The sequence below is a fragment of the Haemaphysalis longicornis genome, unplaced genomic scaffold (genome assembly GCF_048455015.1).
Source record: "Haemaphysalis longicornis isolate Haplotype H1 unplaced genomic scaffold, Haemaphysalis longicornis Haplotype H1 scaffold_8, whole genome shotgun sequence".
NCBI classification, from domain to species: Eukaryota; Metazoa; Arthropoda; class Arachnida; order Ixodida; family Ixodidae; genus Haemaphysalis; species Haemaphysalis longicornis.
In genome coordinates, this window is record NW_027526445.1 from 139856013 (window position 1) to 139883713 (window position 27701).

Sequence of the window (27701 nt, forward strand, 5' to 3'; positions counted from 1 at the left end):
ATATGGAAGGCCGTCGAAACTGAGCGCTCTCCGGGAAAGAACGCGCTGCAGCTTTCGTCGCGTTGCACAGGTCTAGTTGAGAGGAAATGATTATGCGCGATTTTTCATCGCGCGTAGTTCCGGTGATTGTGAACGAATTTTCACAATTCTTGAGGGAGTACATCGCTGGGACAAGGGACAATAGACTTCACCCGAAACACAATCCGAGTAGTCGATGGTAAGTGCCGCAGGTCCCTTTAACAGATCTACCCTGCATTATTCTTCCGCTTTTTCGTTTCCTTTTCTGCGAGCAGCAATGAAGAAGGCTTGAAAACTTTATGAGGTAGATAAAACGGAGGAAATGAAGAGGCTGAATTCCCAAGGATAGAAAAGGACATCGGCAAGCGCTGACATCACACATAGCGATGCGATACGTCAGAGTCTGCTTAGTATAGCATACCTGTTTAAACACGAAACATTGCCAAAATGGCCAAACTCACGGTGCTTGTTCGTGTTCTTTTCCTTCCGCGGGCATTTACTTCTTTTGCGCTGTGTTCCTTTGTGTATTCATGCAAACTCCCTCAGCCAGTCACAGTATACCAGTTTATTTCTTGTGATGCATGCTTTATTTCTGTGCCCCCAGGCGAGCTGCGCACTGTTGACCAGGCTCATCGCAGTGTGCCGCCTGGGCTCGTTTGCTTCCGGTTTCTTCCTTTTATGCGTTTACTTTATATGCTGTACGTGTAATTCTGTGTGCAGCCAGATGAAGGTCCACGTCCCAAAGCAGCGAATGAAAAGTTCAAAAGACAGGTTGCACGTATGTTCAAGTCGATTCGCTTGTGTTTTTTTTCACTGGCGCAGCTCTAGGCAGGCTCTGGCTTATATTAGCAAACACGTACGAAACGCCAGCCCAGAACGCCGTGCACAGGTCCAGCTCTTCGCTGTTCATTACAGTCATAGTGTCACCCTCTGAGTGGTGGAAGTAGAAGTATTTCTCGTTGATAGCGTACAAGGAAGCAGCAGGAACGCCATTTTTCCGCCACCCTTCAAGGTCAGGAACTGAAGCGCTAGTCAGTAGCCGTGTAGCATTGATGCGCCCAAACAACTTCACTATTTCAGCCGCTATGCACATCGAGGTGTTGTGGTTGTATGTGAAGCGCAGCCCCTGCGGCCTAAACGTTCCCCCGTCGGATTCCATGACAAGGCTTGTTAGGTTTCCTTCCTCCTGGTAGTGCTTCTCGAAGTAGGCTTTTCCGCCTGTTGCCTCTTGCTCTTCACCCGTAAACAACACACATCGTATGGTGCGGCGCGGCGTGAAATTTAAGTTTTTGAGTACTTCCAACGCCCTCCATGAAATGAACGCACCCCCGCCGTCATCCATGGCTCCTTGACCGACATCCCAGGAGTCTATGTGGCCGCTGATCAGGACCATCTGCAGAATAAAAGGCCATTGTTACGTCTTTGAGTGGTATTCGTGCTTTTCTACAACAAGATGCAAGATGCCGCATAGCACAATATGAATCACGCACATTATAAAGTACGGAATACTTGTAGGCAATTTTTACGACCTCCTTGAATATCTTCCTATCAAAGGCGACTTTGGGGACCACAATATCCAACGGTAAAATGAGCAAAATATGGATCTCTTAAACACAACTTTTATTCCGCTGAATTAAATTTTGCTAGCGCTTGTGTGGGGATGTATTGTTTGCCTAAACACATGTATACTAACCTATATTTTACTATTCAGTTGATATCTTGAGAACTGCATTTGCGCGTAAGTTCCTTTTGCGATGCCTAGACCGGAACCGAGTCGAACAGGTTGCCGAAGCTTTGTTCCTTAAATTGTACTATGGTGTACATCGTCATCATTGTTTTTATTAGGCCCTAATTCTAAATTCAAGTCCATGAATAGGACTTGAGTCCATTAGTATAGATTACTCCACCAAAAAGAATGCAACATGTATCGTGAAGGGTGCGGTCATCTGGATCGCTGGATGCCCTACGTTTATGTTGGCAAGATTGCCATCTTTGTTGACGTCTGCCAGTAAATTTCATTACCATGCCCAACAATGGGCTCAAGTCTTAGTTCGTGTTTCTTATCCGGCTAACGGCGTGGTTTTATGAGGCCACGGTAAGGGCCTCCCAGGCATCCCCCATTTTATGTTCCAAGCGACTGAGCACCGAGCCAGCATACTCAGATCCATTTAGAAGACTTCAGGCAGCGCCAAATCCTTGCTTTCAATGACATGGCAACGCTGAAACATTAAAGTGGGCTTTTGTGTTCGATAATTGCTAGTGCTATTCCCTACCATCTACATGCTTTACTAGCTACTTGCCTGCTCCATAAGCAACAACTTCCACGATAATCTTCCACCGCCCCTGCCAAGAAAATGCCTTTCATCTTTCCCATGCCCACTACTCACGTTTATCCTCTCCCGTCTCGCTTTTCCCACGATGTACACGGTTCAGGTTTGCTTAAGTCCATTCCACTTTCGTGCGTTCCCCTGCTCGCGTGTCATGCATTTGAACCATTCGATACTTCAAACGTCGCCACAATGTCTAGGCTCGGGAACGAGCTCTTTTAACACCGAAGCTGTTGAGCAAATCGTTTTCAGATGCGACTGCATCTCATTCACTCGCCTTGTCTCTGCATCCGGCGTCGGCGTTGTTGCCGGCGGCCGCCCCTCCCTAATTCTCCTCGCCGCGTGAGCTGCGCTCTCCGCCGCTCACCGATAGCGAACACTCTCTCGAGAGGGGCATTGGATTGGATTCAAATGGCTTGGCTTGGCTTGGCTTGGCTTGGATTGAATTGGATTTGGATTTGGATTGGATTGGATTAAAGTGGATTGTGTTGGATTGTGTTGCGTCATAGCCGCGGCAGACGCACTGGCGCCGGCGCGTCCCCTCACCGTTATGCGCACTATAAAACGCGGTACCTGCGCCGCCCCGCTCCATCGTTCCAGCGCCGTTCCTCCGCTGTTCAACGCTGCAACATGAACCCCCTATGCGTCGCATCTACACAGGGGTTCCCGCGAGGGGAGGTGGGAGTTTTTTATGGATTCCGCAGTTAAAAATACCAAGAAAATACCGAGCGCTCGTGCAAAGGTGCCTCGAGCGCACGTTCGTCAAGCCAATATGCCCACTTGTACGCCATAGTGGGCATGCCAAGCATATTCCCTCTGTAGCCAACAGTGGCCACAAAAAACAAACTCCAGCGTTCGCCGTATCGTGGCAACACTTGCTGGGAACGAGAAAGAGACGTCATAGCGTACATCCCTCGTACGTTCGTGCTCGTGTCGTCATGCGCATGCGCTGTGCACCGTAGAAGAGCCGGGACTTGAATGTCGAAACTGCTGTAGGTGATCGTTCACTACACCTGGCCCGGCCCCGGATAGCTCGCACGGCTGAGGAAGAGGCCGCGCTTCGAGAGGCTTGCGTGCAAAGCATCCGCTAGAGACGATAAGTCACGCGGAGTGGCGAACATAAACGTCGATTAAAACGACGAGCTCACTCTGGCTTTTCTCAACATAAGGTCATTCAAATGCATGCCGCCAACGTCAACCATGGCACCGCAACGATACTAAAACTCAGCTTTGTGTTTGTCAATGATCACCTATCACCAATGATCACCAATGACATGCGAGCCCTGCACGTGAGTGCAAGCTTCCCCGCATAATTTTTTTGTATTTCTTGGTCAAAAAATTGTTTTCAAATAGTTTATTTTATTAGCTAACTCAAAAATAAATTACACATCTATTTTCGATCAAAAGAACACTGTTAATACAAGTTATATATTGAAGTTTTGCCTGAAATATTCCTAATGTTTCTTTTTGCGCCACAATGCTGGATTTAGTGGCTTGGATAGGTTTTGGCCACATAAAACTTCTCCTTTATGAATTATTTTAACTTTTGGCTGTATGGCTGTATCGAGGTAAAAGCAGCCAGTCAGCAAGTCAGCCAGCCAGGCAGACAGACAGAAAGACTAACTAAAATTTTCAGGCTTTAGTAGCCGTAGAAAGACTATCGTCCGTAAAACGCCTCATTTGTTTTTCGATATGATCATGGCCATAATCTCCGCTACTTCCCGCTTTTCATTTTTAAATGGGTCATTGTGCCTATCTACCGAGTTATACCCATACACACAGAGTAAGAAAGAGTAGATGAATCCAATAATAGAGACGAAAAGCCGAGGGCTATAATGGGAATTAAACTAAGCAAGTGGCTTATATTTAGAGAGAACGAGTAAGTACGCAAATGAAACCTCACCTCTTTCGCTTTGTCAGTTCCATTTAGCTGCGCAATTGTGTTCCGAGATATACTGTCATTATATTTCGTAGCGTTCATTATTAGCTTAACGACAGGTGTGATTCCTGAAATGCGAAACACCAGGTATCTCTGCAATTCAGATTGGAAATTCTCACACAAATTCATAGTCTTTCAAAGAATAGAACCACATGCATTACTGAATCATGACACTTCATTTCCCGTTAAAGGCACCAGATAATAACTTCTGTGGAAATACAAATTACTAATTCAAAAATATTTCTAAGCTGCTTCTCACAATTGTGAGTAATTTGTAAACACGCGCCATATTTCGCTGCGAATAGCTAAATTCGGCTTTTACTCCTCGTGCTGAGCCCTAGTCGGGCTATATTGGGTGACTTCATCTATCTTTTTCTTTTTTCGCCGTTTTTCCTTAACCGATGGTCCACATTTACTCTATTGCAACAACGAAATCTCTTGGATCTACCAATTCCGCATTTTCGTGCCCATAAAAGGCTTTGCACGGTTGGTGCTTTTTCGAGATGTTGTTTTTCTGTTTGCCATGAAGACAAAATACTAGTTTGGTTCATTAAAATTACTGCTCTGTCCCAATACCAATGATATCGAAATGGGCTCATATGTGTCACGGAGTTGCTGTGGTGGTAACAGGCATTTACTTTATGTGCAAGGGATACGAAGACATCATGTTACGCTTTAGCGAATTTTTGTGTCTAGGGGAAAGGGATTAGGTAATGGGACTTGGGGGAAAAGTATGATACATCCAATGGGGTACAGTACTAAAGGAAATGGTGGAGGCCAGATGTCTCGAGTAACTTTGGTAGAGCGGTCCGACCGAAGACAACGACTACGGAAGTACGAGCACAGACTACGGTAGATGCTTTCGCTCAAGCGACCGTTTTTTGCTGGTGTAGCCGTGCCCTCGGCTGTGTGTCATGATGTCAAACCATGCTGAGTTCCTTGGAAAACTGCTATTATTGATATGGGATATTGAAACCAACCCAGGCCCCCAATATGAAGAAACATTACATCAGTTGAAGGACATTGCAACGGACATTAAAGAAATAAAAGGGAAACGTTTGGTAGACATAGATAACAAACTTGACGCCTTATCAAGGCTTGAGGGAGAACTGGAGCATTGCAAGACGCAACTTAATTCTATGAGCACGGTAATACGAACGCTAGAAAAAAGAATAGATGACCTCTAAAACAGGAGCCGAAGATCGAATCTAATCGTGTACAGACTGCCTGAAACAGGAAATGAGACCTGTGAAACGCTCGAAGAATAAGTAAACAAGGACGTTATTTAGGGTAAGCTTAAGCTACAGCCAATTGCGATCGAACGCGTCCACAGGCTAGGCAAGCCCGCTCCTAACAAAATTAGGCCAGTTATATTCAACCTTCTAGACTCGCGACAGAAGGCAACCGTGCTAAAAAATGGTAGGAATATTAAGGACACCCATTACGCAATTGTTGAAGATTTCTTTCGCAAAACTCGGGAAATCCGAAAAAAGCTTTGGGAAAGTGCGAAACCGAATCGAGAGAAAAAGGAAAAGGTTGCCTTAGCTTCCGATAAACTGTTCATAAATGACTCCCCTTTTGTTTGGGATGAGGAGAAAGAAAACATGGTGCCATTAAACAAGACAAAGAACGACCAAGGGCCAAGTCGCCCGAGCACTCGGAGTGCAACGCAAAGACAAATAACACTACTCAACGTGAACGCCAGAAGTGTCCTTAAAAAACTGCAACAGCTCGTGGACATGTTACTGCTTTATGAACCTGACATTGCAGCGATTACGGAAACCTGGCTGTCACCAAATGTTCTTGATCATGAATTTGCTCCCCCGAACTACACTGTTATCCGAAAAGACAGACCATCTCGTGGCGGAGGCGTGGCATTCCTAACTCGACGTTCAATTTCTTATAGTTTACTGCCCCACGTTCCAAAAACTTAAGCGGTGTTCTGTAAATTATTGTGGTTCAAGCTTGATGACAGGTTGCGTTTATCGGAGCTCATGTTGTAGTGCCGAGTGTTTAGTTGTCATTCATGATTTTCTTCAACAACATGTTCGTAGATCTGCAGTCATGCCGATGGGGGATTTTGACCTTCCAGACATAAACTGGGCAAACATGCGTCACCCCTCAACCAGTTCAGAGGCTTTAATCGATCTGATGCTAAACTTCAACCTCCGCCAAATTGCTTCCTGCCCGACGTGTTGTCAAGGAACAGCTACCAGTATACTGTATCTAGTCCTTATTTCGTAACCACCTAAACCCTGACGACGCTAACATTGAAGTCGTCGAGGGTATATCTGACCACAGAGTACCAATCTGCCGTATAACACTTGATCATGGCTTACGGTTCGAATCGACCATAACTGCTGTCGCAGACTTCAACAAAGCCGATGACGCTAGTGTGTTAACTTTCTTGGCTCATGAATTTTATGACTTCATCGATTTGGCCCATAATCTTTCCACCCCTGTGAACGCGCTTTGGCTACGATTCAAACACATTATTTCACATCGCACGAATAACTTCATTCCATTACGGCTTATGCGCCCACAGAAAAAAAAATTCCTGGATTACAAGAGAAGTTTTAAACGCAAAGCGAAAGGTTAAACGTCTACGGAAGGCAGTAAAGCAGGACGGGGGCATACGAAAGTGACACAATTACGATCTGCTATTGCAAGCTTCAAGAACACAACCAAAAAAGCAAAAGAACATTATTTAATATCACGCTGCCGTCATTTATTACTGGTCACCCCCAAAGATTCAGCAAACATTTCCGCCGTGGGAAAGCAGGCCGTCCCACACTACCATTATAACAGAAAAGAGATAAACTAATGCTTACAACAACTTTTTGCACTCGGTATTCACAAAAGATAACGGGCAAACGCCTCAGCGTCCATCACCTGAGAATGATACAATCAACCCAATAAATATAATTGACAAAGGAATCTAGCCTTTTGTTTGAGCTAGACCCTACAAAATCTTCAGGGCCCGATAACATTCAAAATGCATTTATTCGGCGATATGCAGAATGGTGTAGTAAATATCCTGGCTTGGTTTTCCGCAAATCTTTTTCGCTGTCACAGCTTCCACACGACTGGAAAAAGGCCAAAGTTACACCAATTCTGAAGTCGGGAGATTGCGATGACCCTTGTAACTGTAATTGATTGATTGTAGGGTTTAACGCGCCGACGCAACGCAGGCGATGAGGCGCGCGTTGTGGAGGGCTCCGGATTAATTTTGACCACCTGGGGATCTTTAAAGTGCGCCGAAATCTCGTACACACGGCGTTTTTGCTTTTCGCCTCCATCAGAAAAGCGGCCGCCGCAGCCGGGAATCGAACCCGCGACCTCGCGCTCAGCAGCGCAACGCCTTAGCCACTGAGCCACCGCGGCGGGTTCCCTTTAACTGTAGACCGATTTCTTTAACCAGCACATCGTGTAAAATATTTGAGCATATTGCTACGTAACTCCCGCAACATTTCACATAGCATTGGACTGGATCACCTGGTAGTCAATCCATCGTACACTTCATCTATGGGTACGTGTCTCATCAGTGGGCGCGCACGGCAAGACGAAGTGATGAGGAAGAGATCACCCAGAACCAGACTGGCACGAGCTGCATTGGATGCCTTGGCTTTGGACTCTTGGCCTTCAGCTGTAATTATATGTAAATAGATTGCTTATTCACATCTGACTCGTAACATCGTTTTGGTGGAGGTTGCGGATTGCCCTCCCTGTGCCTGTCACCAGCGCAGCTACACCCTACCACGGAGCTTCGGAGTGGGCGACAAATTCGTCGACGAACGATGCCTCCTCCCCCCGAAACCTCAACCACCGCGCCACTCGTCATCGTTTCCCAGCCCCGTGACCCAGGTATTTTTTTATCGGTGAGGATAGTGCCGACGTAGAAGAATGGATCCGCATGTTTGAACGTGCCAGCGCCCATAACAGGTGGGATGACACAATCATGCCGAGTAATCTGCCTTATCTTTAAAAACGGCCAACACCTGGTTTGAGACAAATGAGCATATATTGACCAGCTGGAACGTGTTCAAAGAAAAGTTGCGCGAAATATTTCACCGGCCCGTCGAACGCCAGCTCGCCGCGAAGAAACAGCTCGTATCCTGGGGGTAGTGTCACGGGACACCTGGACAATGCCCCATGGCGCCATAGCCCGGCGTCGAAGACGACGAGGTAAAGGCGGGCATGGAGACTGAGCGGTCTCTGCCATCACGGCTTGTAAATAATGTAAATAGATCCCTTCACCTCGTCCCATCGTTCGCCTCATCATTGTCCTACCGCCACGCAACAATATTATCCTAAAACAGTTAACATTTTTCTTGGAAACAAAAGGCATCCTGTCACCTTGCCAACACGAATTTCGCAGCAGATTATCAGCAATTACGTAACTAACAGAAGTTGTTCATGACCTAGCATTATCTATTAACAACTGTTCCCACACTGATGTAATATTACTAGACTTCTCAAAAGCGTTTGATTCCGTATGCCATAATAAATTAATTGCGATGCTCCGACACACCATCGGGGACGGACCACTAAAGCGCTGGATAAGAGAAATTTTTACTGACAGTTCAGTTTGTCATGTTTGAGCAAGTGGCATCTGAAACTATTCCTGTTACGTCTGGGGTACCACAAGGCTCCGTTCTTGGGCCACTGTTATTTCTCATCTTTGTTACTGATATCACGAAGAACGTTTCCTGTAACATAACGCTATTCGCCGACGACTGCATTGTTTATAGTGAAATTACAAGTTATTCCGATCACCTCGAGCTTGCTGATTCGTTAAACCATCTTGCCCAGTGGTGCACCGATTGGAAAATCCCGATTAACCTTAAGACAACTGTGTGCATGAGCCTAACAAGAAAGAGAGATCCTGTAAACTAAGTTTACAGTATTAACGGCGCGAGACTTGAAAGAGTAGATCAACAGAAACACTTAAGTGTAACAGTTACTTCACAACTCAGATAGGAGGCACACATTGACAAAATAATTTTAAATGCGCTGCGAAATCTCCTTTATCTTGGCAGATGTCTTCGAATGGCTCCACAATCTACCAAGCTTTTAGCCTACACTACCTACGTGAGACCGGTGCTAGAATATGCCAGCACAATATGGTTTCCCCACACAGTCACTAACGTAAATAAACTATAAAAAGTACAAAGGAAGGCAGCGCGATTCATTTGCAATAGATATAGGCGTACTGATTCCTCGACAAAATATGTTATCAATCTGTGGCCTTCCAACACTCGCGGCTAGAGCAAAACAGGTGCGCCTCAAATTTTTTTTTCAGTTAATTCATAACCATTACAAAATCGACACATCCAGGTACATTCTCCTATCACAATCCCGCACAACCTGGCATACACACCCCCATAATCTGAAAGAAGATTCTTTCCAGAGCGACACCTTCAAGAATTCTTTTTCCCCCTCTCTATACGACAATGGAATGAATAGTTTGGACCCCTCTGTTGCTAACACAAATTCTCTAAAAGACTTTGCCTCAAAAATAGAAAATGTAACATCTTAGCCCACCGTGCTTCGTTGGTGGATGCATTACAGCCTCCTGTTGAACCGTTTTAGCGGCCGAGGACTCTACATGTGTGCTGTTATTTGTAGTGTTTTATCGCTTTTCATGTAGCACTCCTGTTCTGCTAGCTTTACTGATGTTTGAAGTGTGTTTTTATGTATTTCCGGCTACAAAGTGTGTTATGAAATAATTAGTTTTTATGTGTTTATGCTTTGTTCTGTAAATATTTTTATGTATACTGAAACATATTTCGTGTTCTGCTTTGTATACTTTGAGGACCATCCGCGTTTAAAGGAGCCATGAAGAGAAAATACAACTTCATTTAATTTGAAAGAAATAGGATTCATTATCTCACTCAGCTCCATTAGAGTCACAAAAGATGTTTTTTAACAAAAAAAACGAAGAAGTATTTAAAAACTTTCAAATTTTGCGCCACAGTGTCGTGTTATGAGCAAGAATGACGTCATAATTGCCAACGATAAAACATAATTTTCAGTGCGTTAACTGCACGTTAGCATTCAAGTGATGCGGTCAAATGGAACTAGAGGCCCCATTACAGACGTCCAGCCATGTGTCGTCGCGACAGGTCAGTTAGGCGGCCGCCAAGCGCACAAACAAGGTTCCGTGACGTCATAGAAAAGTTGCGCGAAATTGGCTACGGGGTGGCGACTGCTTCATACGTTTTCTTTAATATCTCCGTTATTTGTTCGAAGATTGCGATGATATCGGTACCATTGTTATCAGGACTAAGCACTCTTTCTAATAAACCCAACTTGTATTTGGTTTTCATGGCTCCTTTAACATTGCAGTTCTTCTTTCTATTTCTTACTGCATACTTCTGCTGTTTGTGTAGACTACGTGTATGTAAATTCTGCAAGCCCAGCTGCTGTGGTCTCGGGAAGAGACTGGCACTATTGAAAATAAATAAATAAATAAATAAATAAATAAATAAATAAATAAATAAATAAATAAACGACTAATTTGCTTCAACAAGTGAGCCGTGAGGGTGGTGGTGGTGGTGCAAGAAGATATGGCTCATACCTACTCAGGGGAATTGACCAGAAAAGGGGCGCTCACCGAGAGAAATTATATACTCAGTACTTAAACAAATACATTTAACAAATGCGTTTAAAATAGGTGTTTAGGGAGGAAATTTAAACAGAAAAAAATAAACTGCTCGAACATGAGAGGCAGCACCATAAAGTTTTGAACCAATATAAAATCGAAACTCAAAAAAAGTAAAGAGGAGAAAAAAAAGGAAAGTATGTGAATAAATAAAACAAGAAGAGAAGTTGGTGACTGTGAGGCAGTAGGCGGGAAGGCACTGATAGCAGTGATCATAAACGCTGGGATCCGGGCATGGCCATCTGGGGGCTGTGCACAGGAGGCGGCCAGACTCCGAGATGAATAAGTGTACGGCAGACCAAAGATCTGCGCGGCAAAAACTCGGCCCCTTCGCCCCGAATGATAAGATTAGAGGAACTGACAGTGGGAGGGCCAATTGATTAATTTTGCTTCCCAAGTATATTTTTCGTATAGAGGAGTACCGTCGGCAGGACAGAAACCACGTTCTGTTGTCTCTAATTCGTTACAAAATGCACAGAGTGGTTAAGGGGCCAGATTGCAGCAGTGCAAGTAATAATTTAAATTTGGGACACCACAGCGAAAGCTGGTGAGGGCAACTTCACAAGCCCGTGGCTGACTAATCCGGCTCTTTCATGATTTCCGGAGGTGTTCGAGGTCAGAACTTCCGTGCGCCGATTCAGCCATGCATTGTAGCAGGTCTCATCTTCGAAAGCTGCCGAGGTGGGAAACTTTATAGGTGGTAGAACATCAAACGCCGAGCCATTCATTGCAATGTCTGCCAGAGTGTCTGCCGGTTGGTTGAGCCAGATGCCTGCGTGTCCAGGCACCCAAACCTAACAAAATTTTTGTAAAGACGGAGGCAGTAAATACCCAAGGGGTCGACGCAGGGGGATGTCTTTGGGCGCGCCAGAGCAACGCAAACAGAAAAATAGTCCGTAGGCACAATTGTGTGTTATGTAGCAGAATCTAACTTTCTAAGGGCCAGGACAATGGCTAAATATTCAGCTTTAAAAGAGGTAGTAAAGTCAAGGTATCGGAGGGAAAAGCCCGAATATAAATCCGGAGAAAAAATACCCACTCCTGCCTTCTCATCCTGGACAGAGGAGTCGGTTGCAGCAATGATTACATGGGAGGGAAAACCAGTGAGGTGATCCGGCAAAGGGACTGATAAGCGGCTTGATGGAAGTAATTTAGCATTCGTGGCAAAAAATCATCTAAGGCTACCTCTAAAAGATGAGACTGAGTGGTTAGGAACAGGGACAGAAAAAATGGCCACATGTAACGGGTCTAGTAAGCACTGTAAAAATATAACCTGCAGGCGTTTGAACCGGGGTCATGGGCTGCTGAAAAACAACGAAGGTCATGTTACGAATGCCGTTTGCGGTCCGGATATGGGCGACGCCATTACTGTTATGAATACGTCAACAGTTAGGGCATCCATGCGGTAGTGTATGGGGGTAATTTGGGGCTTCCACGTACAAAATGTTGATCGGCACATATCAGGGAAGACCGAGGCATGGCCTTAGGGCTTGCCGTTTCATCACTACCAGCGGCCAAATTTCGTACTGAGTGCTTCCTGAAAAAAAGCACACATCCAAATTCTAAGACTGACCGAACGTACAATCGGTAGATCATTAATAAAGTGTCACGGCGCCTACCAAACCTCTTATTACTTAGGCTTCTCAAAACAAAGACAAACCGTCTTCTTTGTTAGTAATATAATTAATGCGGGGGCACCAATTCGGATTGTACTCGTGTATTATACCCAGGTATTTTAAGGAATCAACCTGTGGAATGGTTTGTTGGCGGTAGCTGACAGAGAAGGAGACTGGGCCCCCAGCCAGAAAAACAAGGAGAGAGACTTGGCACGGCGGAGGCAGCACGGACAACCAACGTAATCGCTGCACCTGCTATCTTTGCAGTTTCTGCGAAATCTTCCTTGGCGAGGCGACTGTTTTGTCTTCAAGCATCGGCTTTTGCTGCTGCGGGAAAGGAACGTCGGAGACAGCGCAAGCGCGTCACCGGCATCACATCCGCCAGGGGAAGCAGGCGCTATAAAGACGGCTGTGCTCGAGAGCTACGGTCACTTGGCACGGCGGAGGCAGCACGGACAACCAACGTAATCGCTGCACCTGCTATCTTTGCAGTTTCTGCGAAATCTTCCTTGGCGAGGCGACTGTTTTGTCTTCAAGCATCGGCGTTTGCTGCTGCGGGAAAGGAACGTCGGAGACCGCGCAAGCGCGTCACCGGCATCACATCCGCCAGGGGAAGCAGGCGCTATAAAGACGGCTGTGCTCGAGAGCTACGGTCACTTGGCACGGCGGAGGCAGCACGGACAACCAACGTAATCGCTGCACCTGCTATCTTTGCAGTTTCTGCGAAATCTTCCTTGGCGAGGCGACTGTTTTGTCTTCAAGCATCGGCTTTTGCTGCTGCGGGAAAGGAACGTCGGAGACAGCGCAAGCGCGTCACCGGCATCACATCCGCCAGGGGAAGCAGGCGCTATAAAGACGGCTGTGCTCGAGAGCTACGGTCACTTGGCACGGCGGAGGCAGCACGGACAACCAACGTAATCGCTGCACCTGCTATCTTTGGAGGTTGGCATTTTTTCTACACTTCTTTTCTCAACATAAAATATTTGTTTTTTGCTGCCTTGACTGCTGCCAAGTTCTGAGTGCTGTTTTGTTTGTATGCCATTTTTCGCTGTAGCGTACCATGGCTGACCTTGCTCGTTTTCAAGATGAGTTGAGAAAAGAAATGAATGACTTTAAGGCAAAGTTGGAGCGTGATTTACGTAAAGAAATCCGCGAACTAAAGTCAAGCCTGGACTTTTTCAATGAGCAATTTGAACAGGCAAAGCAGGAGCGAAGTGAGCTAGAGAAGGAAAACAAATCTCTCAAGAACACAAACGAAAAGCTACTTTTGGACTGCGAAGCTCTGCGAAAACAAGTGTTGCAGCATGAGCAACGCATTACTGCCTCGGAGCAGTATTCCAGGAAGTCTAACCTTGAAGTGAAGGGTTTACCGTTCGCTGAGGATGAAAACCTTGTTGACACCGTCAGCGAGATCGGTAGACTTGTAAACGAGCCCATTTCGGAATCGGATATTGATGCCTGCCACCGTGTTCCGGCGAAAAACCAGAATGTTGCTCCCAACATTATCTTGCAATTCAAATGCCGTTCAAAGCGTGACAAGAAAAATGAAACTTTCTTGTTGAAATGAAATGAAATGAAAGGCAAGAAAAATGAAACTTTCGACGCATGACTTTGGCCACGAGTCTAGCGAACCTGTTTTCATCAACGAGCACCTTTGCCCTGCGATGAAACAGTTGCTGGGCATGGCTATTGCACAAAAAAAGGCGAAAAACTGGCGTTTCGTTTGGACACGTGGTGGCAAGGTCTATGCGCGAAAAGATGAAAAATCTTCTCTCGTGCACATTCGAAGCGCACATGACGTAGAAAAGATTGTGTAAACTGGTCAGGCTTTCGTTGCCTGAACAGTCTATCTTGAAAGATGACCGCGTCACCACGTGATGTTAGCGACATAGTTGAAACCAACCCCGATGTACGGTTTTCTTGCCTACACCTTAACATTCGTTCGGCGAGACACAAGGAAGACGAATTGTCAGTATTTCTGGATGAGTTTACTTTTGAGTTTGATGCTGTCATGTTGACAGAAACATGGTATACGTGCAATGATGAAATTTACAAGCGTGACGGATATCGAAGCTTTTTTGTGAATCGATCTAGTAGAAATGGAGGCGGGCTGGCTATCTTGCTTAAAAATATGTTTGATTGTGACATGCTGTCAGACTTTTCTTTCATAACCAACGCTGTTGAATGCCTAACCGTTATATCTAATAATTCTATTTATTCCGTAGCGTACCGACCCCCTGATGCCGATGTAAATATATTTATTGAATTTTTGGACCGCCTTCTCATCTATGTGAACAACAACAAATTCAATTTCATTCTTGGGGGGGACTTCAACATCGACCTCCTGAAACGATCTCCTGCTCAGGAAGCTTTTTTATTAACGGTAGAATCGAATGGCAACTCTATTCTGACACAGACGGCTACACGCGTTACGATGCACTCAGCCACACTTATTGATGTATTTATCTCTAACATAAATATCAGTAACTTACTTTCAGGTGTACTGCACAGTGCAATCAGCGATCACTTTCCCATTTATGTACTTGCGAAATGTGTCACTGGTAAACAACACGAATTGCCAGCACAGAATACAGCCCAAAAGATAACGCCTGGCACTCTAGCATCCTTTTTCTCTGCTCTTTCAAATCAACATTGGGATGACGTATTTTGCTCTGAAAATACTGACGAGGCGTACGAGGCATTTATTATCTGCTTTAAGCGCACATACCATGCCCACTTTCCTGAGAAAACCGTGATAAAGTCTACGAAATCTCGTAAGCCGTGGATAAATCGAGAATGCCTTAAAATGATAAGAAAGAAAAACCAGTTATATAAGAAATTTATGAGAACAAAGTCCCCCACTGATCTAGCAAGCTTTAGAAAATACCGCAACAAAGTAACGTCTTTTCTTAAAAACGAAAAAAGAAACTTTTTACATAATGAGTTTGCTAAGGAATTCTGCGACGGTAGTGCACAAGTCTGGAAAAAAGTTAATAAATTATTAAACCGTGTCCCATCTGTATCAGGAGTCACAGATCTTGTTTTTGAGGGTGAACGTATTGAGGGTCTGGAACTTGCAGAGAAATTTAATGAGTTTTTCAAAGATACTATAAATACCGGTTTGACTTCTGACATTATTTACAATACTATACGACGAAACAACAATAGCATATTTTTGGAACCAACTGATGACATCGAGGTATTCAACATTTTTTCTTCCTTTCAGAACAGCAGGTCTTGCGACATAGATGGAATTCAAATCGCACCAGTAAAGTTTGTCCTCACTCTAATAGTTCCTGCATTAACGCATATTTATAACCTTGCCTTATTAACTGGAACTTTTCCAAGGCAATTGCAGAAATCTAAGGTAATTGTATTTTATAAAGGCGGAGATAAAAATAGCTTCTCGAGTTATAGACCGATTTCTATATTACCGGTTTTTTCAAAAGGCTTAGAGAAAATTATTGAAAAAAGGCTAGTTAAATTTTGCAACAGGTTCAAGTGGTTATCCACATCCCAACATGGTTTTATGCGAGGTAAATCTACTGAATCAGCTCTATTGTCTCAGAAAGAAATTATTCTTAGCGCTTTTGAAAATAAAGAATTATGCGTGGGCATCTTTATAGATTTTTCGAAGGCTTTCGATCACCTTAACCATGACACATTACTTAAAAAATTAGAACTCTATGGCATACGAGGCACTCCACTTCAACTCCTTAAATCTTACCTAGGTCATCGTCTACAATGCGTTAAAATAGGGCAACATACATCCTCCTTTCAAACTGTCAGTGCTGGTGTGCCACAGGGCAGTATTTTAGGGCCACTTCTTTTTATTTTATATATAAATGACCTTGTTTTGACTGACAGCAAGCCGACGTTTGTAATTTATGCAGACGATGCAAGTTTGTTTTTCACAGGTAGATCCACCCAATCTTTGGTTCCTCTTATAAACAATGTTCTCGCTAAAGTTAAGGTTTGGAGTGAAGCAAACTCATTACTTATAAATACAAAAAAGACGAAAGCCATTCTTTTCAGTACAAGACAATTTTCCACTCCACCCGATATGGGTATATACATAGGTAATTCACAGGTACAGTTTGTAGATACCGTCAAGATCTTGGGAGTATTTTTAATAAGACCATGAGATGGGACGCTGAGATTCAGTTTATACTGGGGAATTCGGCAAAGTGCACCGGAATTCTCGCGAAATTTCGGTATTTTCTGCCAGCGCATATAAAATTAATAATTTATAATGCACTTTTTGTATCGCACCTAAATTACTGTTTCTTGGTTTGGGGTACCACCACAAAAACAAATATTAATAAAATATACATGCTTCAGAAGAAAGCCGTCCGCTATATTGCAAACGTACACTACCTTGCTCACACAGAAGAACTGTTTACTCGTTTCCACATATCACCGATTAATACTATGTACGAATATCATTTAGCCTTAAAATATAAGCGATGTATCCGACACAACCAACTTAGTTTTCTTGAAATACCCTGTCTCAGACAAAATCTCGGAGAATATTCGTTTCCCAAAAAAGAAATTTGGCACATTCCTTTCTCTCGTACAATGTACGGACACCAAATGCTCCGAAACACCTTGCCCTCTGTTTTGAATAAATTATTGTCAAAGGATGTAATTCCCGAAACTTGTTCACCTGCTGCCCTTAGAAGTGCATTATGTATCTAATCATTTCATTTGTGATGTTGTGTTCACATATTTTCTTTTCTCTCTCGTTCACCATACCTGCATTCCGCTTTTTCCCTGTTTGTTTTATGCAGTGGTGATCCTGCTTTGGTTTTATGCTTTTTTTATGCTTTGTTCGTAAGTTCATCTGCGATTGTGTTGTTCTTGCAATATTAGGGATAATGTTGTCATATACGCTCTGTGCGATTTCGCTGTATGCCTTGTACATGGGGGGCTCGGGCGTCCCTCAAGTGATTTTTTTCACTTTTTGCCCGGGCCTACCCGCATCGTTCTTTTTGACGATGTAAATAAAACTCACTTTGACTTTGACTTTGACTTTGTGCACATTTAGGCTCAAGCAGAGGCCATCCAGACACGTCTCTAAGGCGCATAAATAGGTCTGCAAATGTACTTACAACGCGTGCATGTCCTCGACTGACGTGAAAAAAAGCAATGTCGTCAGCGTAAACGTACACTCAACGTCTGGCTTTGGAGGAATAGAGCTCACCAAATAGAGCTCACCAAAACAGAGCCCTGAGGAACACTTCGGGTTTTAGTGTAAATTGGAGAGGAAAAGCCCTCCTGAGAAGATACAAGACAAAGTTTCTGGATCCATGAGATAATGTAGTTTGGGAAAGGGACACGCCTAAGCGCGTCAAAAAGAATTCTATACTCAACGCTGTCGTAAGCTTTAGCGATATCCAAGGTGTCTAGCACGGCAACTCCTTTTCGTGAGCATGCCAAATGAATGCAGCTGTCTAGATCTATATAGGCAGACCATATTGAACAGCCCTGCCTGAAGACTACCTGTTTGGGGCTGACGATGTTCTCGCATTTCAATATATTTTCACTTCTACTAAGTAAAATTCCTTCTACCAATTTTTCCACTTTGGGAGTGAAGGAAACAGGTGTAATAGTAATCTATCACGAACCCCTACCCTTCCTTTTTAAGTTGGCCAACAATCCTTGCAAGCCGCCACTCAGGTTGGACCCACAAACGGCGTAAGGAGTGGTTAGTTACATGTAAAATAAAAAGAGGCGGGGACTCGCTGAACAGAACTTTCAGCATGCTGACTGTGATGCTATCAGGACCTGGAGAGAGAGAGACATCAACTTTATTTAAAGCGGCCCATGTCCGGGCTGCCGTAAATGTGGTTCTGGTGGTCCTGGTGGCCCTGGAGGACCTGGAGCCGTGTCGGGGGGCCGACGTAATCCCTTTTTGAGCTATTTCAGAGTTGCTTCTTCAAAGTTGCCCTGTCCATATCCCGTAAGGATCGATGGCACCACCGATGTGAAACGTCTATGCAATCTCTGAGCAATCCGGGTGAGAAAATCCTGGGTTTCTTCTGAGGAATTCATAACCGAATCAACGTTCTGATCGGGAGGAGTTATACTTTCCAACTACATCACAACTTAAACAAAGTGCTTTTTACGTGGGCCTAATAAAAAAGGAAACCATTACGAATTGGCCTTAGCAATAGTTCTTTTGAAAATTACGCGAATGAATTTAAATCTACTCCAAGTATCGGGGCACTGGTTGCGAAGCAGACTCTTCCACGAAGCATTTTTGCGTATGATCTCTCGCGTGCACTCATCGTTCCACCAGAAACTGCAAGGGCCATCCCTAGCCGACAAGGCTGTGAATATTGAACGTTCGGTTACATCGCTAATCAAATTTAAAACCTGCGTAGCCATACGCTCTTCGTCAACTTGGGCCATTGAAGAAAGACCTGCGCGTAATTCTTTATCAAAGAGTGTCATGTCGTCGTCTTCGGTAGGACCTCCATGACACATAGTAGCACACTACAATAACGATATATCACAGACTTCAAACAAATAATACAACTATTAAAGAGAACAGATGAAGCAGTTACGAATCCCTCTTTACTGCATCGGAAGTTTTGAACGAATTCCGAATACGAAAAAGTTAGGTGCCTCATTGATCAAAAAAAGCTGCCGTCCCTAAATGTGCTCACAGATATTCCAATTATGGGAGAGGCGTTCCAGAGCGCATGCGTAACAAATGACACGAAAAAAGGGCGTGGCAACACAACCTCCTAACCCCGCCCGCCATTCCTACTCTCAGCCTTTTGCGCATCAGTCTACAGCGAGGCAGAGTGCTCTGCGTATCGCAGAACACTGAAGTTTCCAATGAGCCCTCAGCGATGTTCATAAATGGGCTTTCGAATTGCCAATTACTTAGAGTGCTCAGGTGTATTCGGAGCATTTGTTTTCGAAGAAGCACTCACCTCTTGCCTGAATTCGATCCAGCATTTCGGCGTCTTCCACCGTTATCGATGCCGTGGGTATCTCAGTGATGTTTGGGTCGTACCTCATGAACCCTGTGTGCGGACTGTTTATCGACAGGGGCGTCACAGAGCGCACCAGTGCTGCAAGGGCGCTGACATTCGCCGCCTTCATAGCACCAAAAACTCGGTACTGCACAGTTTGCGGGTTGTAGCCGGTGTACGGTTGATTGAAGACCACAATTTTCCCGTCGGCCTGCAAAACGAAATGTGAAATTTATTTATGTGTAAATGTATTCGGTTTCCTTTTGATTTCGTCGGCAGTGAGCCGCTTCGCTACTGATTATAACCGGTTTGGTATCCTGCTGCACTCATTCGCGTGCTTATTGGAACGAAATGAATCTTGTCCTCAAGACTCACCCATAGTCGAATGGGGCTGGAACCATGCCAGTTTTAAATGCCTTTACAAAAGTTAAGCCCATAGCGAAGTTGTTTTGCTTGTAAAATACAGTCTGTCTCTTTAAGCGAAGTGCTTAACACTGCCATTCGTTTCGGGAAAGAAGTTTGTCTATTTTTGATAAGAGGCGTGACGCACATTCAGGCATTAGCAACTTAGAAACTTGCAGTTCAATTTTCCCTTTCCTACAGCAGGAGGCGTCTCGGTTTTTTTTCCTCTATGCCAAGATTTCATACACTAAAAGAAAATAATAATTGAGACCTCCGTCCAAACAGACTCCCTCACGCCATGTTGCCGCATTCACCGCGTATTCGTACCACATTTTTGAGAATAATTGATCATCTAGAATATGCGCTCAACAAAACTCGCTAAAGTTGCCTCAGGTTTGTCCGTAGCGGGTGTGCGCGTGCTTGCGTGCGTGTGTGCGTGTGTGTGTGTGTGTGTGTGTGTGTGTGTGTGTGTGCGTGTGTGCGTGCGTGCGTGCGTGCGTGTGTGTGTGTGTGTGTGTGTGCGTGCGTGTGTGCCCGCGTGTGCATGCGTGTGTGTGTGTGTTAAAAATCGGGCAATGCATTGTCTCAGCGGTGGAGGCAGCGCGTGTGGCTGAAGACGGGAAGAGAACATCCATAAATGTCAACAGTTCGATGGGTGAATCAGAAAAAAACCGCCCCCACAGCGTGTGTTTGTCGGGGATATTACTATTCAGGGTGCCTCCGTTACCGACTCTTCCAATTATCCGTCTTAAAAATCCAACTGCGCGCAAATTAACGAGGACGTGAACACACTGAAGACACCACAAGCGCAGTGCCCACTGTACAAGAAAGTAACTGTAAAAGGGTCGAAAGTTGGGCAAGTTGGTATTGACGCATCTTAAAAATCCAACTGCGCGCAAATTAACGAGGACGTGAACACACTGAAGACACCACAAGCGCAGTGCCCACTGTACAAGAAAGTAACTGTAAAAGGGTCGAAAGTTGGGCAAGTTGGTATTGACGCATCTTAAAAATCCAACTGCGCGCAAATTAACGAGGACGTGAACACACTGAAGACACCACAAGCGCAGTGCCCACTGTACAAGAAAGTAACTGTAAAAGGGTCGAAAGTTGGGCAAGTTGGTATTGACGCATCTTAAAAATCCAACTGCGCGCAAATTAACGAGGACGTGAACACACTGAAGACACCACAAGCGCAGTGTCCACTATACAAGAAAGTAACTGTAAAAGGGTCAAAAGTTGGGCAAGTTGGTATTGACGCATCTTAAAAATCCAACTGCGCGCAAATTAACGAGGACGTGAACACACTGAAGACACCACAAGCGCAGTGCCCACTGTACAAGAAAGTAACTGTAAAAGGGTCGAAAGTTGGGCAAGTTGGTATTGACGCATCTTAAAAATCCAACTGCGCGCAAATTAACGAGGACGTGAACACACTGAAGACACCACAAGCGCAGTGCCCACTGTACAAGAAAGTAACTGTAAAAGGGTCGAAAGTTGGGCAAGTTGGTATTGACGCATCTTAAAAATCCAACTGCGCGCAAATTAACGAGGACGTGAACACACTGAAGACACCACAAGCGCAGTGCCCACTGTACAAGAAAGTAACTGTAAAAGGGTCGAAAGTTGGGCAAGTTGGTATTGACGCATCTTAAAAATCCAACTGCGCGCAAATTAACGAGGACGTGAACACACTGAAGACACCACAAGCGCAGTTCCCACTGTACAAGAAAGTAACTGTAAAAGGGTCGAAAGTTTGGCAAGTTGGTATTGACGCATCTTAAAAATCCAACTGCGCGCAAATTAACGAGGACGTGAACACACTGAAGACACCACAAGCGCAGTGCCCACTGTACAAGAAAGTAACTGTAAAAGGGTCGAAAGTTGGGCAAGTTGGTATTGACGCATCTTAAAAATCCAACTGCGCGCAAATTAACGAGGACGTGAACACACTGAAGACACCACAAGCGCAGTGCCCACTGTACAAGAAAGTAACTGTAAAAGGGTCGAAAGTTGGGCAAGTTGGTATTGACGCATCTTAAAAATCCAACTGCGCGCAAATTAACGAGGACGTGAACACACTGAAGACACCACAAGCGCAGTGCCCACTGTACAAGAAAGTAACTGTAAAAGGGTCGAAAGTTGGGCAAGTTGGTATTGACGCATCTTAAAAATCCAACTGCGCGCAAATTAACGAGGACGTGAACACACTGAAGACACCACAAGCGCAGTGCCCACTGTACAAGAAAGTAACTGTAAAAGGGTCGAAAGTTGGGCAAGTTGGTATTGACGCATCTTAAAAATCCAACTGCGCGCAAATTAACGAGGACGTGAACACACTGAAGACACCACAAGCGCAGTGCCCACTGTACAAGAAAGTAACTGTAAAAGGGTCGAAAGTTGGGCAAGTTGGTATTGACGCATCTTAAAAATCCAACTGCGCGCAAATTAACGAGGACGTGAACACACTGAAGACACCACAAGCGCAGTGCCCACTGTACAAGAAAGTAACTGTAAAAGGGTCGAAAGTTGGGCAAGTTGGTATTGACGCATCTTAAAAATCCGACTGCGCGCAAATTAACGAGGACGTGAACACACTGAAGACACCACAAGCGCAGTGCCCACTGTACAAGAAAGTAACTGTAAAAGGGCCGAAAGTTGGGCAAGTTGGTATTGACGCATCTTAAAAATCCAACTGCGCGCAAATTAACGAGGACGTGAACACACTGAAGACACCACAAGCGCAGTGCCCACTGTACAAGAAAGTAACTGTAAAAGGGTCGAAAGTTGGGCAAGTTAATTTGGTCCTCGTTAATTTGCGCGCAGTTGGATTTTTAAGATGCGTCAATACCAACTTGCCCAACTTTCGACCCTTTTACAATTATCCGTACTTTCGCGAGCTCATCAACCGCGGCGCAAGCATCTCGGGCTAACTGGTAACCTAATGACATGCTTGGCCTTCATTCAAAGCATCAGTGTTCTGTAATGTCATTATTCTGCTGCATTTGTTACCCTAGTCATTATTACCAAAAGCTTTTTACGAAGTTGCCAGGCATTGCCGTGAAATTCTTCCAACTGTATAAACAATGTCTGCCTGCCATAAAGCAAAAAAGAATCTTCCTAAGTATTGTTTCAATTTTTTCCAGGGACAACTCCGTGTAGTTCGACACCATATGTAGTTCGACACCATCGTACCTTCCACCATCAGAGAGATTTTAAATGCAGAGCATTTCTTTAACTCACGATGTCACCCGTTCTAGTTGTCCGTAGTAGTCCGCACCCCTCCCCCTACACTATATCAAAAAATAATACTTACCGAGGCCTGGTTTCGATCCCACGACCCTGCGGGCGGAACGCAAGGTACATGGTGCTCTACCCACTGCGCCACAAAGCCGACACAGAATGGAGGGCTACGAACGCGCCTTATATCCTTGACTCATTCAAACTACGTCAAGAAGCTGCTGATACAACGCATTCACTACCTGTGGGCGGAACGCGAGGTACATAGTGCTCTTCCCACTGCGCCACAATAATCAAACCCACCTGCTAATAAATGATGTCACGTGACCACGTAATTACGTCTCCTCATTTAATTACAATACAAGAACCAACAGCAACAAGTGCAACAACATTAACGTAACGCAAACTACTTAACGTCGTGCGCCCCCGGAAATGCTCTGCATTTGATCGTGCCCCTCGCGAGGGGGATGTTTAGTTACCTGCCGCAGTTTTTAATGCTTGCATGTACGGTCTCAGTACCGATTTGTGGTAATTGTGTAAATATTGCTACGTGGCGGCATGGCAAAGATGAGACGAATAATGTACGATGGTACAGCGATGTATTTACAAGGATGATCTATCTACACGCGGCCATGAAAGAGCTCGGGCCAGCCACTTCCTCTTCAACGTCTTCGGTGACGGGTTATGGCGCTATGGGGCATTATCGACAAAGATGTTTCGTAGCATCACCCCCGCTGGAGGACGACCGTCCTGGTCGAGGCCAAGGCAACGGGAGGGTGGCGATGCGGATGAGCATTGCGATGAGAATATATACAATGAAGTCTTTGCCGCCACTCATGATGGCGATGGTCATGATGAGCACCGGCCCCGGAACAGCTGTGACCACCGCCGACCCCACGAAGCAGCGTCCAAAGCCCTCGGAGAAGCGCCGGAGATCTGGGCGGGAGAACGTCGTCGGTGGTACGTCTCGTCGTGGCTGGTCAGTTCGTCTGGTCACGGCGGGTCATGAGCAGGGGATACGGGGCTGGGGAATGGTCACATCTTGGCTCACCGGGGCTGGGGCGGGCCGACGCTTTCGAAGAGCCACGATGAGACCGCTTCATGAACCGAGACGGGGTGAAGCTCGGGGCCGGGATGGGACTGTACCCCGCACCCTCCACCGTCGGGTTCAGCCCGACCCCGACAAAGTTTGAGCCGTTACCGATTTCCCCATGCCGCGCTCCACTCACGATGTCCGCAGCTTTGTCGGACTTTGCTCCTATTGTCGCCGTTTTATAGAAACTTTTTCCCACGTCGCTCGCCCTCTCACGGACCTTTTGAAGAACGGTGCCACTTCTACATGGGGTCCCGATCAAGCCCAAGCATTCAGCACTTTGATTTCCCTCCTAACGTCACCGCCACTTTCGGGTCACTTCGACGCTTCCACTCCCACCGAAGTGCGTACCGACGCAAGCGGCCACGGGATCGGCGCCGTATTGGCCCGATTGCAAGCCGGCCAAAACCGCGTGATCGCGTACGCCAGCCGTTTGCTGTCAAAGTCCGAGCGCAATTATTCCATTACAGAGCGCGAGTGCCTTGCTCTTGTCTGGACCCTCGGAAAATTTCGTCCCTACTTGTACGGCAGACATTTTAAAGTCATCACAGATCACCATGCGCTGTGCTGGCTTACCAACTTGAAAGACCCCACCGGAAGGCTTGGTCGCTGGGCATTACGTCTGCAGGAATATGCGTTTTCCGTCACCTATAAGTCGGGTCGATTGCATAAAGGCGCTGACAGCCTCTCACGTCACCCTGTTGAGCCCCCTGAGGCCACCCCACCAACTGATGTCGCTTGCGTGTTCGCAATATCTGTCTTTCTCCACATCGGTGACGAGCAGCGCCGTGACCCGTCGCTCCGTTCCCTCATTCAACGCCTGACCTCTTCATCACCCGATTCTTCCACGCGCAACTTCACCCTACGAAATGGCGTCTTATGCCGCCATAACTTCCGTGCTGACAGTCCGGACCTCGTGGCAGGTGCCCAGCACCTGCAACGCAGGTCGCAGGTGCCCAGCCACCTGCGTTCGACCGTCCTGTACCAGCTACACGACGTACCCACCACAGACCACCTAGGGATAACCAGAACTTATGATGGAGTGCGGCCTAGGTTCTACTGGCCTGGCCTTTACCGATCTGTACGCCGCTACGTTGCCTCGTGTGACAGCTGCCAGCGTCGGAAAAAGCCTTCCACACTTCCTTCTGGAGAACTTCAACCCATCGACATTCCCCAGGAGCCGTTCTTCCTTGTGGGTCTCGATTTACTTGGTCCCTTCCCACTGTCGTCAGCAGGATACCGGTGGGTCGCCGTTGCGACAGATTACACGACGCGGTACGCCACCACCCGCGCCCTTACAACAAGCTGCGCGACTGAAGTCGCTGACTTTCTTCTCTACGACGTCCTTCTGCACCACGGCGCTCACCGCCAGCTTCCAACTGACCGCGTGAAAATCTTTCTGTCCAAAGTTATCGACAACATCCTCCGCTCTTGCTCGACGAAACACAAGCTTGCCAAGGCCTAATACCATCAACTAATGGCCTCAACGAACGCTGGAACCGGACGCTGACCGACATGCTGTCTATGCACGTGTCTTCTGACCACCGAGACTGGGACCTTGCATTACCATTCGTAACTTTCGCGTACAACACCTCCCGCCATGACACGTGCGGTTTCTCCCCATTTTATCTGTGGTTTTGCCGTGAACCGGCTTTGCCTTTGGATTCACTCCTTCCTGCCTGCTCCTCTGAATACGCTCGCGATGCTATCACGCGCGCCCATCAAGCTCGTCAACTGGCTCGCGACCACCTTCTTGCTTCGCAAGTCTCACAAAAGACACGGTACGACGAACGTCACCGCGGGGTCCACTTTCCTCCGGGATCCCTCGTCCTCCTCTGGTCCCCTGCACATCGTGTTGGCCTGTCCGAAAAAGTGCTCCAACCCTATTCGCCGCGAGCTCGACATGTAGGTGGCGACAGCGTCGCGCTGCTAGTGTGGATGCTCCGCTGAACGGCCCGTAAGAATGCACACTGTGGGCGCGCTTCGTGCCTTTTTCTCACCGTATGTGCGCACGAAAGGTGCAAATAAGAGTGGTATGCTGTAGTTCGGTTCCTCAACGTTCACTGTATAGCATGGAAGCGGCAGTAAGTTTTCATTATTACGCCAAAAAAAGCGATGACTCATCGGGAATCTCAGAATGGCCGTAATGGTGACAATGAACTTGTACGCTGTGGCTCGTAGCAAGCTCGATCTTTCCAGACTATGGCTTTGAGCCTTCAATAAAAGCATAAATAGAAACAAATCAGGAAGCCGCGATCTCTGAAATTCAGTTTACAACGGCAATCTCAATCGCTTTCACTGGTAGCATGACGCATTCTTGCATTTGTGGAATGCCCTGAAATGGTAACACTACTTAACTGCCCCGAAATTCTTTCTAAGAGCTTACGATATTTTTTGTGTGTTCAAAAGGCAACATAAAATTACTGAATTTTGATCAGCGCAGAGATATAAATGTAACCGCTCTAACGGGTCTTTTAAATGAAATTTTAACGACTCTGAAGGAAGGTTTGATGAATAACGGTTTCGGATCACTTATTTACGGCTTTCGTCGCAAGTGAACTTGCGAATTGAATTGTCAACGCACGCAGTATAATCAAAATCTCATGTTTAGCTAGGTTTTCGCAAAGTGACAAGCAGGTTTACAGTGTGCAAACCAAGCTTCTGCGACCTCACAGTGAGCACAAAATTTCTGTTACGGCTGCTATGTTGACAATTTGCGTTCCTTTTAAAATCTAACAGGTGCCTGCAACAGCGAGATGTGTTTGCATTATTGCGTATAAGGTCGCTTACGAACCCTAAAGATGGCGATGAATGAAGTTGCGCTGTTGCAGATGTAGTGAAACATTTCCTTTTTATTTCTCGTTGCGAATCAGCGCAACGGGTTCCCGGTAACTACTTTGTTTGTAAACTGAATATCGCTTTTGTCATGGCATTTAATTCTTGAGCATTGGTTAAAAAATGTAATTCTGTGCATTTAGTTTTTTTTTTTTTTTCGGGAAAGGGGGGGGGGGGGTCCTGCCAACGTTGCAAGAAAAGCTAGAAGAGAACGCATGTAACGCGAAAAGCCAAACTATAGTTATCAGTATTGCTCACAATCGAAACTACACAGGCGTCGTGAGATCTGTAGCGGTGAAAAAGCAGTACGTATTTTCAACTGACTAACCCCCCTTTGGTCCGGGATTGTCAAGGAATTGTGGCTCGCCTATTTCAAAATTGTATTGAAAGCAAGCATTGTGGGAAAAAATTTAAAAAAAAAACAGCGAGTCATGGCACACACCCCTCACACATGTGGGCAACAGCGCTCATTATATTACGCGTTTTCTCCTCTTTCTTTAAACTTAGGTCCACCTTAAGAGGTTAAGACGTGAGCATATTAGGCATTTGAAATGCCACATGACAGACGCAAACTCACAACT

The 27701-nt window shown here is 45.7% G+C and overlaps 1 protein-coding gene across 1 annotated transcript in view; it reads right to left on the reverse strand.

Annotated features, from left to right (window-relative positions):
- Positions 1-577: 577 nt before the first annotated feature.
- The window catches only part of LOC144149191 (carboxypeptidase Q-like), a 34519-nt gene continuing 7395 nt past the window's right edge, over positions 578-27701 (reverse strand). Inside the window, exons 3-5 of the mRNA XM_077680717.1 lie at positions 19509-19761; positions 4249-4352; positions 578-1411 (exon numbers count right to left, since the gene is read on the reverse strand). Of these exons, the coding sequence (XP_077536843.1) occupies positions 803-1411; positions 4249-4352; positions 19509-19761 (966 nt within the window). The 3' untranslated portion in view covers positions 578-802. The remainder of the gene's footprint in view (positions 1412-4248; positions 4353-19508; positions 19762-27701) is intronic.